At 36.7% G+C, this 15,083-nt stretch overlaps 1 protein-coding gene across 4 annotated transcripts in view; it reads left to right on the forward strand.

Annotated features, from left to right (window-relative positions):
* Positions 1–15,083, forward strand: part of PTPN12 (protein tyrosine phosphatase non-receptor type 12) — a 93,378-nt gene that overhangs the window by 64,965 nt on the left and 13,330 nt on the right. For all 4 annotated transcript variants that reach the window (XM_007450085.1, XM_007450086.1, XM_007450087.1 and 1 more), the window contains one exon: positions 6,955–7,040. In XM_007450085.1, the coding sequence (XP_007450147.1) occupies positions 6,955–7,040 (86 nt within the window). The remainder of the gene's footprint in view (positions 1–6,954; positions 7,041–15,083) is intronic.

A 15,083-nucleotide genomic window follows, 5' to 3' on the forward strand; every position in this document is an offset into this window, starting at 1 on the left:
CTTCTTTTTCATTTCTAATTCTATTGATTTGAGTCTTCCTTTTTTTCTTGATGAGTCTGGCTAATGGTTTATCTATTTTGTTTTTGATTTGAAAGAACCAGCTTTTAGTTTTATTGATCTTTGCTATTGTTTCCTTCATTTCTTTTTCATTTATTTCTGATCTGATTTTTATGATTTCTTTCCTTCTGCTAACTCTGGGGTTTTTTTGTTCTTCTTTCTCTAATTGCTTGAGGCGCAAGGTTAGGTTGTTTATTCGAGATGTTTCCTGCTGTTCTTCTTTCTCTAATTCCTTGAGGCGCAAGGTTAGGTTGTTTATTCGAGATGTTTCCTGCTTCTTAAGGTGGGCTCTTATTGCTATAAACTTCCCTCTTAGAACTGCTTTTGCTGCATCCCATAGGTTTTGGGTCATTGTGTCTCCGGTGTCATTTGTTTCTAGGTATTTTTTGATTTCCTCTTTGATTTCTTCAGTGATCACTTCGTTATTAAGTAGTGTATTGTTTAGCCTCCATGTGTTTGTATTTTTTACAGATCTTTTCCTGTAATTGATATCTAGTCTCATGGCTTTGTGGTCGGAAAGGATACTTGATACAATTTCAATTTTCTTAAATTTACCAAGGCTTGATTTGTGACCCAAGATATGATCTATCCTGGAGAATGTTCCATGAGCACTTGAGAAAAATGTATATTCTGTTGTTTTTGGATGGAGTGTCCTATAAATGTCAATTAAGTCCATCTTGTTTAATGTATCACTTAAAGCTTGTGTTTCCTTATTTATTTTCATTTTGGATGATCTGTCCATTGGTGAAAGTGGGGTGTTAAAATCCCCTACTATGAATGTGTTACTGTTGATTTCCCCTTTTATGGCTGTTAGTATTTGCCTTATGTATTGAGGTTCTCCTATGTTGGGTGCATAAATATTTACAATTGTTTTATCTTCATCTTGGATTGATCCCTTGATCATTATGTAGTGTCCTTCTTTGTCTCTTGTAATAGTCTTTATTTTAAAGTGTATTTTGGCTGATATGAGAATTGCTACTCCAGCCTTCTTTTGGTTTTCATTTGCATGGAATATCTTTTTCCATCCCCTCACTTTCAGTCTGTATGTGTCTCTAGGTCTGAAGTGGGTCTCTTGTAGACAGCATGTATATGGGTCTTGTTGTTGTATCCATTCAGCCAGTCTGTGTCTTTTGGTGGGAGCATTTAAACAATTTACATTTAAGGTAATTATCGATATGTATATTCCTATTCCCATTTTCTAAGTTGTTTTGGGTTCGTTATTATAGGTCTTTTCCTTCTCTTGTGTTTTTGTCTAGAGAAGTTCCTTTAGCGCATTTGTGTAAAGCTGGTTTGGTGGTGCTGAATTCTCTTAGCTTTGCCTGTCTGTAAAGGTTTTAATTTCTCCATCAAATCTAAATGAGATCCTTGCTGGGTAGAGTCATCTTGGTTGCAGGTTTTTCTCCTTCATCACTTTCGGTATGTCCTGCCACGCCCTTCTGGCTTGCAGAGTTTCTGCTGAAAGTTCAGCTGTTAACCTGATGGGGATTCCCTTGTGTGTTATCTGTTGTTTTTCCCTTCCTGCTTTTAATATGCTTTCTTTGTATTTAATTTTTGACAGTTTGATTAATATGTGTCTTGGCATATTTCTCCTTGGATTTATCCTGTATGGGACTCTCTGTGCTTCCTGGACTTGATTAACTATTTCCTTTCCCATATTAGGGAAGTTTTCAACTATAATCTCTTCAAATATTTTCTCAGTCCCTTTCTTTTTCTCTTCTTCTTTTGAAACCCCTGTAATTCGAATGTTGGTGTGTTTAATGTTGTCCCAGAGGTCTCTGAGACTGTCCTCAGTTCTTTTCGTTCTTTTTTCTTTATTCTGCTCTGCAGTAGTTATTTCCACTATTTTATCTTCCATGTCACTTACCCGTTCTTCTGCCTCAGTTATTCTGCTATCGATCCCATCTAGAGTATTTTTCATTTCATTTATTGTGTTGTTCATCATTGTCTGTTTCATCTTTATTTCTTCTAGGTCCTTGTTAACTGCTTCTTGCATTTTGTCCATTCTATTTCCAAGATTTTGGATCATCTTTACTATCATTATTCTGAACTCTTTTTCAGGTAGACTGCCTATTTCCTCTTCATTTGTTAGGTCTGGTGGGTTTTTATCTTGCTCCTTCATCTGCTGTGTGTTTTTCTGTCTTCTCATTTTGCTTATCTTACTGTGATTGGGTTCACCTTTTTGCAGGCTGCAAGTTCGTAGCTCCCGTTGTTTTTGATGTCTGTCTCCAGTGGCTAAGGTTGGTTCAGTGGGTTGTGTAGGCTTCCTGGTGGAGGGGACTAGTGGCTGTGTTGTGGTGTATGAGGCTAGATCTTGTCTCTCTAGTGGGCAGGTCCACGTCTGGTGGTGTGTTTTGGGGTGTCTGTGGACTTATTATGATTTTAGGCAGCCTCTCTGCTAGTGGGTGGGGTTGTGTTCCTGTTTTGCTATATGGTTGGCATAGGTTGTCCAGCACTGTAGCTTGCTGGTCGTTGAGTGAAGCTGGGTGCTGGTGTTGAGATGGAGATCTCTGGGAAATTTTCACCGTTTGATATTATGTGGAGCTGGGAGGACTCGTGTTGACCATGTCCCACCTCAGAGGCACAGCACTGACTTCTGGCTGCAGCACCAAGAGCCTTTCATCCACACAGCTCCTTCCTCCGCCCGGGGTGGGTGACGAGGGCCGTCTCCTCGCACACCATGGCCACGTCCTCCACGAACACGCAGTCCGGGAGGCTCTCGTCGGCCGGCAGCTGCACCACCTGCAGCCCCTGCTTACTGCCCAGCACGCCCGTGTACTGATCTCACTTTTTAATCGACTTGTGGGTTTTTTTTTTTTTTTGGCTACTGAATTTTATGAGTTCCTTATATTTTTTTGGATATTAACCCCTTATCAGATACATGATACACAAATATTTTTTTCCCATTTGGTAGGTTGCCTTTTCATTTTCTTGAGGTTTCCTTTGCTATGCAGAAGCTTTTTAGTGTGATATAATACCACTTGCTTAAATTTGCTTTTGTAGCCTTTGCTAGAAAAAAACTCTAAGGCAATGTTCAATTTTTAAAGGTTTTAAGTATATTTATTTCCAAAGAAATATGTTAAAAATATCGCATTACTCTCTTATCTTCGTTTTTCTCATTACCTGATTTTTCTTTTTTTTAGGTTTTATTCATAAAATTAAACTTCCTTTTTATTAGCCTGAACTCCATACTACAGTTACAACTTTGTTATAGATTGTTTCTAATAGGTCAAAGGTTTACAAATCCCTAAGGAATACAAGAAAAATCATACATTATATGAGATTAGATGAAATAGCATCCAATAGCAGTTAGTGGTTACTTCAGTCCTACTTTCTTATCTCATTGCCTGGTTATATAGGAGACACACACTACACGTTTCCTTGCTAACTGAACTTAAAGTATTAGATTATGTCCTCGTGTTTTGTTAAAGCTGACATGATGACTGCTGAATTTGCCATTTGTACAAGATGTTTTTTCCTATTTTGCAAAAGGGAAAAACAATTTTCTATAGAATCCATTCTGAAAAACTATATTTTATGAGAATAAATATTTTGCCAACGGTTGTGTACCATAATGTCTGGTACTATATATCTCAATGGATGAATGGATAAAAACGTGGAAGGACAAGTGGATAGGAGAAAAGATAGCGTATCATTCTAGATAACTTTTTAATGTTTTCCTCTTAAGAAATCTTATTTTCTAGGTACTTTAAAATATAAATGACTGTTTTTATAACATGTTTATATATGGTTGGAAACCATAAATCCCAGTTAGAGAAAATGTAGGGTCTAAAAAATTGGGGAAACTTATCTTAGAGCTGTGTGGTTGAGTAAAATGATTTGAAATATCTTATCTTTCTGAACCTATGCTCTGAAAAACAATCATAAATCTCCATTTATTATTTCTCTGACAATTTAGAAGTAAAGTTAAGGAATTTTTAAAAAAAGGTCTTAAAGCTGTATGTCCCAAAATTATTTTTGTAGAGATTTTAGTTTGAAATGCTTATCAGCAGTATGACTCTATGATAAATGTTATTTGTTAGAGGTATTTACAGCTAAAATCACTTCTCAGAGTAGAAGATGTAAAGAGAAAATTTATTTTGGAATCCAGCAGCATTTGACTTGGGATTTAGAAACACCTCAGTAAGCAAGCATCTCTAAGGTATGCGCACATGCCTTTTTATCTTGCATATAAAAGATACTACCACCAGTTGACAGCAGGATTTTCAGTTCTAGGGTGATTAACAGCAACAGTAGTTTGTATTATGGTCCTTCTGTTATGTTTGTGTTGTACATTTTAGATGTGATATTACTGAACTCTGAATTTTTTTCCTATGTAAAGTTTTTTTAAAGCACCTTGTTTTAATATTTATTTTCTGCAGCTGATAATATATCCTTATATATTTGATAATTAGGTTCTGATTTTTTTCTTTTGTGGCCCTTGATAAAGCTGTTATGTGGAAATACTAATACACAAAAAATATTAATACACTTTAGCAAAATGGGTAAAGGTGGTCAAAAGTTAAAAAAAAATAGCTTTAGCAAGCTCTGCTTGAAACAAGAGAATACACTAGAACCTAATCTCCAGTAGATTCTTTAATTTCTAAAATTCCTTTCAACTTCAAAAGTTGGTGATTGTTGTAAGTGGTAATAGAAGCAGCCAAAGAGAGCTGTATACATTAGGACAAGTGTGGGGACAAAAGCTCTACATATAAGAGGATCAGAAGATATAAAAGTACAGCAAACATTATTGTAGGTAAAAACTAGGAATCCAAGAAGAACATTGTTTTATTCTCAAGTCCAGTGACTAGGAGGTTTTGTTCATGCTGTGTGGGGCAGTGGCTCTCTCAGTTGCAGTTCTGCATTGCCACATGGATTCCTTTAATCATATGAAATTCAACATGCTCAAAAAGCTTACCTCCCCCAGAAGTTCTTTTCCTGTTTTGTCCCTTTCTGTTAATAGCTTTCATTCACCCAGAATGAGGAATCATCATGACACCTTCTTTCCTTTGTCACATGCAGTCATTTGCTTACAAATACCCTTACTTTCTCTTCCTGTTCCATTCCTACCGTTCCATACTTTCATCCTCTGTTCTCTTTTATTTGTCAGTGTCTTATCCACCGCTTAATGCCATTCGACAGGCTACCTTAATATTTTCAACTTCTTAATATTTTCCCAAGTATATTCTTAATATTCTCACCTATAACATCTCCTTTCTCTGATTTCATAGCTTCATTGTACTGATTTTATCATTTTATGGTTTTATTATTACCCTTTCACTTTTTTGTTTGATGACTGTACAGTTCTTGAAGTTAAGGGCTATGTCCTTTACATTCTGTATCCTTTCCAGTGCTTATTGTTCATTGCCTTTCACATATAGATCCACAATGTCTTACCTGCTGTTCCAAAATCTAAAATGCACTGAAAACCTACAGTTGGTTTGTGTGTCTGTGTGTGTGCCTTTGGTATTTGGCAGCAAAACCTGACTTGACGTGACATGAGGCTGTTTATGTTGAAATTGTAAAAAATTGATGTGTTTTTGTAGGTTAGAAACAACAGTTCAGTCGAAGCAGTTTCATATGGTCACTAATCTTTCTTTAACCTACTTAATAAGAATATTTATAAATTTTAGTACAAAAATATTAATGAGTGTTATTATGGGAATATGATTAATTAATAGAAATAAGCAAATGAATCACTGATATGTGAGAGGAATCTTTATGATGAGAGTAGTCTTTAAATTCTGGTAATATCTGAGGATCTAAAAGTGTGGTAACAAAGTCCTGATTTACTCGAGGCAAAACCAGTTCATACTTGTTGTCTAGGTGTAAAAGCCCTGATTTGGACGATAAATTATGTGGTTATCCTATCCATAGCAGATATCCCTGCAACAGATGCCTCTGATTTGATAGGTAGCTGTAATTAAGGATGCAAGCTTTCAGTCTCATAATGTAACTCTTGTTTTGGTCAGAACAAGATGCATAGTAAGATGTGTAAGACACTTCTAATGCATCTGATATTAGGAAACAGGGTCCATTAAAAATTGCTGTAAACTTGAGGTCTCTGTTTTCTATTGTTGGGAGTACTTAGTAAAAAAGGACACTGGCAAGAAACAGTTATATAGACAAAGAAGATGCCATGATGGACATGGTAGAAGTGTCTTTTGACTTTAAAAAATAAAAAGTCAACTACAGTTTCAGAGTTCCTTAATTGATTATTGTATATGCAAAGATGGCTTTTTTCCTAAAATTATCTGAGATGTAGGCAAGGGTGAAAACCATTCTTGTCTTCTGGCCCAGAGTTAACATAGCCTAGCTATATAAAAATGAGGTACTTTCTGAGGCTGAAACTAATTCAAGACAATGTTTTATATAATAATTTCATATCTCCTCTATTCACAATCCTAAATACAACCTGAGGTTCTTATAGGTTGTATAAGAACTCTGTTGACTCAGGATCATCCCTTTTAAAGTAGTAGATAGCAACAGGAGTCCCAAAAAAGTCTGGGAAAGGTGAAGGATATAAGACTTACCTTGTTGTTTTTTCCCGCTATGTGCACATTACAAATCTAGTGGTAGTAATGCCTGAAAAAATGATCTTGGATCTTTATTTTCTTGGGAAATGTGTTTCTTTACAGTAGCATTTGAAATATGTTGAAATGCTGCTCTACACAGTTGATTTGCTTGGCAACTGGATATGGACTGTTTTTTTGATATTAATTTTTCTCATTGAATTTGGTCTTTCGGGCTTAAATATAGAGGACATAACACCTATTTTATTATTTGGCAAAATTAGCATTGTTTTAAAAATTCACAAGCCCAATAACAATTTATTTGAAACATGAGGAAGGAAAATTATTTTTCCCCTAACTTTAATGAAGCATTTTTTTTTCTTGGCAGAATGAAATTAACACTGAAAATATGGTCAGCTCCATAGATCCTGACAAACAAGATTCTCCCCCTCCAAAACCACCAAGGACCCGCAGGTATTGTACGTCACATTTTCTTTGAAAGGATACTTATCTTTTACTCATTGTTACTAAAACAAAAATATTCTGAATATTTCTTAGTTTTATTTTATAACTTTTCTTATCATTCTTTTGTTTAGTATGTAGCATATGTATGGCAACTGACTTTTTCAATGGTATACTATAAAAAATTCTTTTCAATTTAGATAAAATTTCAGTAGTATACTATACCAGAACAGTGAGCATAACCATGAATTGACTATAGCTCATCTTTTGGTATGTGGTACAACTAAAATTTTAGCTATTCCTAAGATTTATTTCAGTTTTCTATTGACTGAACAGGTAATATTATTGTCAAAAATTGTATGCCTGTTAAAGAGGTTATGTGAAGATGTTTAATAACATCACTGGCAAAGCTGAGTTTCTTTCTTTCTAGGTTTTCTTACTTTCCTACCAAGCTCTCACAGTTAAAATCAATATACATTCCTATCCCCCTTTTTTCCTCTCTTTTCTTTCAGGGTAGCTAGGTCAGTTAAATGGTAGTATGGAAAGAATATAGATAGAGTCAGAATGATTTAGTTTCAAATCCTTTTCATCCACTTACTAGCTCTGAAGTCGTGAGTAAGCCACTTAATTTATTTGATCTTGGGGTTTTTTTGTTTGTTTGTTTGTTTAAGTATTGTCCTAAGAATTAAATGAAATAAAGTATGTGAAAATGCCACATATAGGACCTGGCACGTACTTGGTCTTCACTAAATGTTGGTTTTCCCATTACAATGTGGAGTTAAGATTGAGTTACAGGGGGCTTCCCTGGTGGCGCAGTGGTTGGGAGTCCGCCTGTCGATGCGGGGGACGTGGGTTCGTGCCCCGGTCCGGGAAGATCCCACATGCCGCGGAGCAGCTGGGCCCGTGGGCCATGGCCGCTGGGCCTGCGCGTCCTGTGCTCCGCAACAGGGAGAGGCCACAGCAGTGAGACGCCCGCATGCCGCAAAAAAAAAAAGAAAAAAAGACTGAGTTACTGAATTATTTTTAAAAGGAGACACAGTGGAAGATAAGTAATAAAACTGTTCGAATGACTTACACTGTGTCTTGTCTCGAGCATAGATCTGCCCAAACTGATTCACCTTCCCTCAAAGTAGGACTTCCTTTGTATAGGATTCACCAATTTTTTCCCCTTAAAAGTTTGATAGAAGTTGAATAAAGTTGGGTGAGGTGACTATGGTTGTGTCTTGGCATTGAGTTGCTGTACCTTAATGAGATCCTTCTTTACAAAAGTAAAAGTTTACAACAACTAAGGCAAGATCTAGTAGCTATTATAGTCTCTGGAATGCCTTTGCCTACTTCTCTAAGGGAGATCAGAAAGCCTATATAGGTGGGTTTAGGTCTAAGTGTTTAAATGCTCAGGATGTTAACTGTACACCAATACTTCTCAGCAGTTCTTTCCTGTTTGATTTCCATTTTGGTATTTACTGTGGAAGGTAGCCAGTTAAAACCTATAAACTGTTAGTTCTCTAATTTTTTTTATCTCCCATATCAGTTCTGTAGAGTCTTAAAGAAAATGTAATGACCTTAAAGGAAATTAAGAAACATTTTTGCTACACTGATATCTTTTAATTTGGATTTTGAGAGTGAGCCAAGGTAGAGGCCCTCAAAGTATACACTAATATTTTTGATTTATATGGTCATCTACCTCCAACTACAAATTGTGGTAGCCTTTTCCTAATTTTGAAGGAAAAAAATGAGTGTAGAGTGTTCTGAATTTTAAACCTTTCTCATATACCTTTTTAAAAGTTTGGCTCGGGCTTCCCTGGCGGCGCAGTGGTTGAGAGCCCGCCTGCCGAAGCAGGGGACACGGGTTCGTGCCCTGGTCCGGGAAGATCCCACATGCCATGGAGAGGCTGGGCCCGTGAGCCATGGCCGCTGAGCCTGCGCGTCCGGAGCCTGTGCTCCGTAACGGGAGAGGCCACGGCGGTAAGAGGCCCGCGTACCGCAAAAAAATAAAAAATAAAAGTTTGGCTCCTATTTTTCTTCAGTAAATAAAAAAAAAATTCTAAAAAGTAGTAAATGAGTATTAACAGAAAAGTGTTCATTCAGCTTATGTCAGGGCTTTATTTTGGGATATGTGCTCAAGTTTTTATATGTGTGTGAGTTTGTATTACATGCTTAGTCCATCTTCTTTCTTATTCATGAAATAGAGGTAACTGGCAGAATTTCATTGTGTTCCACAAAGAATACTTCGTTAACTGAAAATAAAATCCCAAGAGCATAAGATTGATAAAAACAGTATACTTTATTTTTTCAGTATGGCTACAGTAAGCAAGTTAATCAGTTGTTTAGAGTACATTGGAGTTTTTGGAGACGGATCTAGAGAGGAAGGCTCATGTTTGTTGTATTAGATTTAGTCAGTCATATGATTCTGGTTTATAAATACTTAAAGAAATCAAATTGTAGATTTTGAATAGCAGATTTCATTTTCTCTTTTCAATATATATGTTGTTAAACTAATAATATTCTCGATATTTTGTCACTAACACCAGCACTCTGGAAGTATACATTGTCATTTCTATAAACTGTCAACAGATTTACTACAGGGACACAAAAGTATGCCTTAGTAAATTCTTAATTTATAAATATTTCAGAGACAAAAACAATATACTTGATGCTTCTAATGCCTCTCAATTCAAACAAACTTAAGTTGGAATAGGACTGGGGAGAGATAGAAAGTGGTTCTGTTTTAGACATTTTGATATCTAGGCTGGAGGTAAAAATATACTGAGGACTCTGTATATAGCTGATGTAGAAGACCTGGGCATGAATAAGATCTTTCAGATTCTGGGTACAATATCTCAAAGTACCAAGGAGGGAACCCAGGTAAGCACCAAAATGTGTGAAGAGCAAACTAAAAGAAAGCTGTAAAAAAAGAAATGAACAATCAAGGGATAAACGAAAACCAGGAAACAGTGGCATTATATAAACGAGAGAGTTTTATATCTGGCAGAAATGCACGAATATCTATCTACATCCTTTAAGGGCTGCCTTGGAGAATGAACTGGATTTTTAAACATCTGTGGCACTTAGAATATCCTGGATAGGTGAGGGTATTTCTGGGATCAAAACAAGGAGCTGAGGTATGCTCAAATAGAGGCATTCGGGAACTCTCATCAAGCACAGGTTGTGGTGGGATTCAGGTGACCAAGGGCCCTGGGAAAAAGGCGAATAGAAATTTGGGTGATGGGAGAAATCCATATACATAAAACAGCTATTATTCTACTTGACTATTTTTTTTTTTTTTTTTAAATATATTTATTTATTTATTTTCGCCAGTGTTGGGTCTTCGTTGCTGCGTGCAGGCTTTTGCAGTGAGCCGGGGCTACTCTTCGTTGCGGTGTGCCGGCTTCTTATTGCGGTGGCTTCTCTTGTGGAGCACGGCCTCTAGGCGCATGGGCTTCAGTAGTTGCAGCATGTGGGCTCAGTAGTTGTGGCTGTGCCGGCTTCTTATTGCGGTGGCTTCTCTTGTGGAGCACGGCCTCTAGGCGCATGGGCTTCAGTAGTTGCAGCATGTGGGCTCAGTAGTTGTGGCACACGGGCTTTAGTTGCTCCGCGGCATGTGGGATCTTCCTGGACCAGGGCTCGAACCCATTTCCCCTGCCTTGGCAGGCAGATTCTTAACCATTGCACCACCAGGGAAGCCCTTTGGTTCTTCTTTGAAATGTTATTTTCCTTTTGTTGATTTAAAAAATAATTACATTAAAACCAAATATATTTCCTTAAAATGACTAATTTATAAGAAATAGGAGCAAAGTGGTTGAATAAAAGTAGAAAGTGGTCCTATAGACCAGCCAAAGAGGAGAAGAAAAAATTTTAGAAGCAACCCCTTTCAAAATATAAATACCTGGAAATAACCGTAAGTAGAAACTGAAGTAGAAATGTATTCATTTGCATTAGTGAAAAAAATTAAGTGTTCTTGGTTGGAAAAGTTAACTGTAATTTAGCTTTTTTCAGTGATATTTAAAATATCAGTTGTTTTCAAATTTGATGCAGTTCTTATCAAAATACCAAAGGAATCTTCTCTAAACTTTCCAATATAGTTAAAGTTCACTTGTAAGAATAAAGAGACAAAAATTCCAAAGAAAACTTAGGATGAAAGTAGTGATGAGTGAGAACCAACCCTTTTAAAAATTATAAAACTATATTTAAAACAATCTGTTAGTGGGACTTCCCTGGTGCTCCAGTGGGTAAGACTCCATGCTCCCAATGCAGGGGGCCTGGGTTCGATTCCTGGTCAGGGAACTAAATCCCACATGCATGCCGCAGCTAAGAGTCCACATGCCTCAACCATGAGCCCACATGCCACAACTAAAATATCCTGCATGTCGCAACTAAGACCCAGTGCAGCCAAAATAAATAAACAAATAAGTAAAATGCATTATAAACATAAAAATAATCTGTTAGTGGTATAGGAATATACCAGTTTCGACTTCCTTGGTGGTCCAGTGGTTAAGACTCCACACTCCCAATGCAGGGGGCACGAGTTCAATCCCTGGTCAGGGACCTAAAATCCTGCATGCTGCATGTAGTGGCCAAAAAGGAAAAAAAAAAAAATGTGTGCATATATGTATACATACATACCAGTTAGTTGATGGACCTGAATAAGCAACTAGGAAATATTATAGATCATGTTATAAATTAATTTAACATACATTAAACAAGGAAAAAGAAAGGGGTTATTTATTAAGTCGTATTATTAACCATTCGGGGAAAAATATATATTTAGATCTTTATATCACACCACATACCAAAGTAAGCTTCAGATAGTTAAATTAATTAAATATAAAAAGTCAAATCATTGAAACATAGAATATAGTTTAATGTTTGACAGACTTGTAGAGGGGGATATAATAGAAGGGATAAAGGAAATCACAAAGGACAAGATTGATTTATTTGACTACTGAAAATTTAAAGTTCTAATTGAATTATTCAAATTGCCATTTTTTAAGATAAATGAGGGTAGATTTTGGCAAAACACACTGCTATGCATGCTTACTGTACTTCTCTAATTTCCTATGCTCTCTGTGCTTTATTTCTTTTCTAATTCTTGTTTTGTTCCTTTTCACTGTTTAGAAATACCTTTAATCTCAGATGTATTTTTAAAGTTATTGATAGATATTAGAATACATAATAAAACCAAGAAATAAGTGGATCATCTTCCTCAACTTCAAAGTGTAAGGTGTTTAAGATATCATTTGTTGAAAAAGTAATAATTAGCATTGATAATAGCATCTATTATATATGTTTTCTCATCTTTTTTAGATCACATGTATTCTTTATTCATTCTGTAGATAGTCAATGATATGTCAAAGTGATAAGTGATATAGTAAACCCAGTGATTTTTACAGTAATCTTGATCACATGGATGTTAATATAGCTAGTTTTCAAAGGTGTTGACCTGCATAGACTAGCAGAGTTCAACTAAGAACACACATCTGTTACCTTCTAGTCCAATACTCTTTTCATTATATAGTATTAACTTTCTAGAAGAAAGGGTAGTAGTGAAGGTTTTTTGTTTTTATGATGTTATGTTCTAACATTTTGGTTGTCATTTCCTTCACCTCTATAATCCAGCCTAATTTATTATAAGGAAAATAATTTTCTGAGTTTCTATAAAACATCAATTTGAAACAAAAGTTATAGAGTTACTCGTTTTAAGACTTTGTCACACCAATTAAATGTTATATTTCTATATTATAAAGACCAAACTTCTTACCGTGAAATTCTGGGCCTTCACAGTATGTCTCCAACTTACCTTTTTAGCCTTATTTTACTCCTTAGGGACCCAAACTGTTGTGTTCATTGTTCTGTCTTCTGGTACTGGTGTAATACCTAGCAAGTGGTAGGTCCTGAATGTTTTGTTTTGTTTTTGAGAAGTAAAAAAAATGCATTCCTCAGGACAGATGAAATTAATATTTACAATAAGAATGATGCAAGTCATTATCATCAGTGGAATTTTTTTCCATCAGAATACCTCGTGAAAATATTAATGCTGAATTATACCATAGTGGAAAGTCAGTATGTAGCATATATTTTTTTTGTGATGGGGCTTATAATTTTTGTGCATATTGAAAGTACTATAAAAGTGTATTAAGCCTCATTTCAACAAGCGTTAGATCAAGGAAGGATAAGGGGAAAGTCTGTTAGTGTAATTATCAGTTAAATTTGAGTAACAAAAAGAACCACAAAGGGATACAAGGAAACTTTTGGAGGTGATGGATATGTTTATTACCTTCAGTGTGGTGACAGTATCATGGATGTATTGGGCTGGCCAAAAGGTTCATTTGGTTTTTTCCATAAGATGGCTCTAGTAGCACTTAGTTATCTTTAACTTCATTCGAAACAATTTTGTTATATTGTATTGTGACAGCTGTCATATCAGCGTGCATTTAAAAAAGACTTATCAAAATTGGTGAATTTTTGTGTAGCCATTTTAATATTGAAGATGGAAGAAAAAAAGCAACATTTTTGGCATATTATGCTTTATTATTTCAAGAAAGGTAAAAACGCAACTGAAATGCAAAAAAAGATTTGTGCAATATATGGAGAAGGTGCTGTGACTGATCGAATGTTTGAAAAGTGGTTTGCGAAGTTTCGTGCTGGAGATTTCTCGCTGGACGATGCTCCACGGTCAGGTAGACCAGTTGAAGTTGATAGCGATCAAATCGAAACATTAATTGAGAACATTCCATGTTATACCACGTGGGAGATAGCCGACATACTCAAAATATCCAAATCAAGCGTTGAAAATCATTTGCACTAGCTTGGTTGTGTGAATTGCTTTTTTCCTTTTTTTTTTTTGCGGTACGCGGGCCTCTCACTGTTGTGGCCCCTCCCGCTGTGGAGCATAGGCTCCAGCGGCCATGGCTCACGGGCCCAGCTGCTCTGCAGCATGTGGGATCCTCCCGGAGCAGGGCACAAACCCATGTCCCCTGCATCGGCAGGCGGGCTCTCAACCACTGCGCCACCAGGGAAGCCCCTGTGAATTGCTCTGATGTTTGGGTTCCATATAAGTTAAGCGAGAAAAACCTTCTTGACCATATTTCTGCCTGTGATTCTCTAACGAAAATGTTCCATTTTTAAAACAAATCGCGATGGGCGATGAAAAGTGAATACTGTACAATAATGTGGAATGGAAGAGATCGTGGGGCAAGCGAAATGAACTGCCACCAACCACACCAAAGGCTGCTCTTTATCCAAAGAAGGTGATATTGTGTATGTGGTGGGATTGGATGTTGTGTATGTGGAGTCCTCTATTATGAGCTCCTTTTGGAAAACCAAACAATTAATTCCAACAAGTACTGCTCCCAATTAAGCCAACCGAAAGCAGCACTTGACAAAAAGCGTCCAGAACTAGTCAACAGAATATGCATAATCTCCCATCAGGATAACACAAGACTGAATGTTTCTTTGATGACCAGGCAAAAACTATTACAGCTTGGCTGGGAAGTTCTGATTCATCCATTGTATTCACCAGACATTACACCTTGGGATTTCCATTTATTTTAGTCTTTACAAAATTCTCTTAATGGAAAAGAATTCAATTCCCTGGAAGACTGTAAAAGGCACCTGGAACAGTTCTTTGCTCAAAAAGATGAAAAGTTTTGGGAAGACAGAATTATGAAATTGCCTGAAAAATGGCAAAAGGTAGAGGAACAAAAGGGTGAATACGTTGTTCAATAAAGTTCTTGGTAAAAATGAAAAATGTGTCTTTTATTTTTACTTGGAAAGCAAAAGCACTTTTTGGCCAACCCAATATATGCATATGTCCAAACTCAACAAACTGTATACATTAAATATGTTCAGGGACTTCCGTGGTGGTCCAGTGGTTAAGAATCCACCTTCCAGCGCAGGGGACGCAGGTTCAGTCCCTGGTCAGAGAACTAAGATCCCACATGCTGCGGGACAACTAAGACCGCACGCCACAACTAGAGAGCCTGCGTGCTGCAACTATAGAGCCCATGTGCTCTGGAGCCCGTGCGCCACAAATAGAGAGAAGCCCACGTGCCACAA

This window comes from Lipotes vexillifer, unplaced genomic scaffold (assembly GCF_000442215.2).
Source record: "Lipotes vexillifer unplaced genomic scaffold, Lipotes_vexillifer_v1.1 scaffold712, whole genome shotgun sequence".
Classification (NCBI taxonomy): Eukaryota; Metazoa; Chordata; class Mammalia; order Artiodactyla; family Lipotidae; genus Lipotes; species Lipotes vexillifer.